This window comes from Histoplasma capsulatum, genomic scaffold (genome assembly GCF_000149585.1).
Source record: "Histoplasma capsulatum NAm1 scaffold_4 genomic scaffold, whole genome shotgun sequence".
NCBI lineage: Eukaryota > Fungi > Ascomycota > Eurotiomycetes > Onygenales > Ajellomycetaceae > Histoplasma > Histoplasma mississippiense.
This window is the reverse complement of record NW_001813979.1, coordinates 2,742,519-2,744,313: the sequence shown is the minus strand read 5'-3', so window position 1 is coordinate 2,744,313 and position 1,795 is coordinate 2,742,519. Positions and strand designations below refer to the sequence as shown.

The window sequence follows — 1,795 nt, the reverse complement described above, 5'->3', positions numbered from 1 at the left end:
GAGCCGACATGAAAGCCTCCGTAGACACACTGCCGACCGAGATGCTATTCCGCCTCTTCCAGTGCCAAGTGGGCAATTTCCTCAGGGAGGATCAAGCTACATTCTCGCCCGGTAGCAATTGGCGCGATATAGGCGGGAGCGACATGTCCATTGGGGACAGGAGCAAGCTCGTAGACGACCTCGAAGCGCTGCTGGAGGAGAAATATTTCCGTTTCTGCGACCCTTCCATCCCTTTACATCAGACAGCCCTGTTGGTTGGCCGATGCGTCCTCGCCGTCGTGCGGTTGCCCATTTACCGCGTAAAGGGCAGGAGCGCTTGCCATAGCGAGGGGCCCGAGATTCAAGACGACAAGATGCGTGATCTCCTCTTCGCCACGAGCGTCAAGGTGCTCGAGTTCGATAATCTGATTAGAAACACAGCGAGCACGAAGCAGTACCTCTGGCACGCAAACATTAGTTTCCAGTGGCACGCCGTCATTTGCATGCTGACAGAGTTGCGCATGCGCACGGTCGGGCCCGATATCGACGCCGCCTGGCATCAGGTGGGGATGCTATTCACCAACCGGCCGCAGCTGCTAACGAAGTTTAAGAATGCGTTGTATGTAGCTATTGGGAACTTGGTGTTGAAAGCATGGGCAGCGAGGGAGAAGGCGATCGCTGATAATATGCCTGCGGGAGCGATGAATGATCAAGAAACTGTAGAGAGTGGAAGGCCGGAATATATACAGATATTAATCGCACAACGGGCTTGCTCTGCTCGCAAGAAGGCGGCGGCGGAAACTGTGGCTACGAACGGGGTGGAACAACAATCATCAAGGAAAGCAACGCTGCTAGATGTGTCGTCCTACAGCATTTTGGGTGCGAATAACAACGCGCAGATGACGCCGATTGGAATTGGACCACAAGAATCTCCAATCCCCAGCCATCAGCGTCGCTTATTTAGTCCCGCTCCGCCCGATACATTTAGGATCGCTGATACCCATCAGAACACCAGTGGGAGGTTAGCTGAAACCGAAGATATGGAGGACAGTCATACAGACACGTATCTCGACCCGTCAGTTCTTATAATCCAGGGCAATAATGGCGGTGTACAGAACTGGTTGGATGACGGCCCCCTTGATTGGGCGCAGTGGGATATGTTGGTGCAGGAGTTTGATATGGGTTGGGGTGATATGGAGGTTGGTTGAGGACGGCGGCTTTTGTATTGGCTTTTTATTTTTATACAACTTAGCCAAGGGGAGAGAGGGTTTAGGGAAACGGCTTGCTAGATCAGCTAACCAGAGATCCCATTTTCCTACTTTCTTTTAAATATATAGTTCTGTTTTTGGTTTTTTTCTGTTTGACTGTTTGTAAGGAATGAATTGGGGCTTTACATAAACGGGGACGAACGAGTCATGGAGAGTTTTATTAGCTGCTACTATAATCATTGGGACATCCGGCGCCAGGTGCTGAGGTTTATTGTATCCAACAGAAACCCGAGTTTTGTGGAATTTTGGAATTTCTACGGGCAGGTGAATGTTAGCATTGTTTTCCAAATCACCCAGCACTGGCTAGTTAAAACGCTTTTCCGCAGCATATAGTTTACCTGGCAAAAAACTTCCGTCCAGGTCATGGCCCTGTTTATTTAGATGGTATACGAAACATAAGTGAATCCCACCGCGGAGAGCACCAGGCGGCGGTGTATATTGTAGTGGCCGTTTGCAGGTGAAACGAGTAGCATTCAGACCCAGCAGTTAACCCATCCGCTGATAAAACCGATGATAATGTATTCTGTACTCCGTACAATACAAATCAC

General features: G+C 50.0%; 1 protein-coding gene across 1 annotated transcript; it reads left to right on the top strand.

The window, feature by feature from the left end:
• Window positions 1-8: 8 nt before the first annotated feature.
• HCAG_04826 (predicted protein) lies at window positions 9-1,187 on the top strand (the record flags this gene model as incomplete). The annotated part of the gene is made up of 1 exon (XM_001540936.1): window positions 9-1,187. One exon carries the CDS (start codon window positions 9-11, stop codon window positions 1,185-1,187), a length of 1,179 nt encoding a protein of 392 aa, XP_001540986.1.
• Window positions 1,188-1,795: the final 608 nt, after the last annotated feature.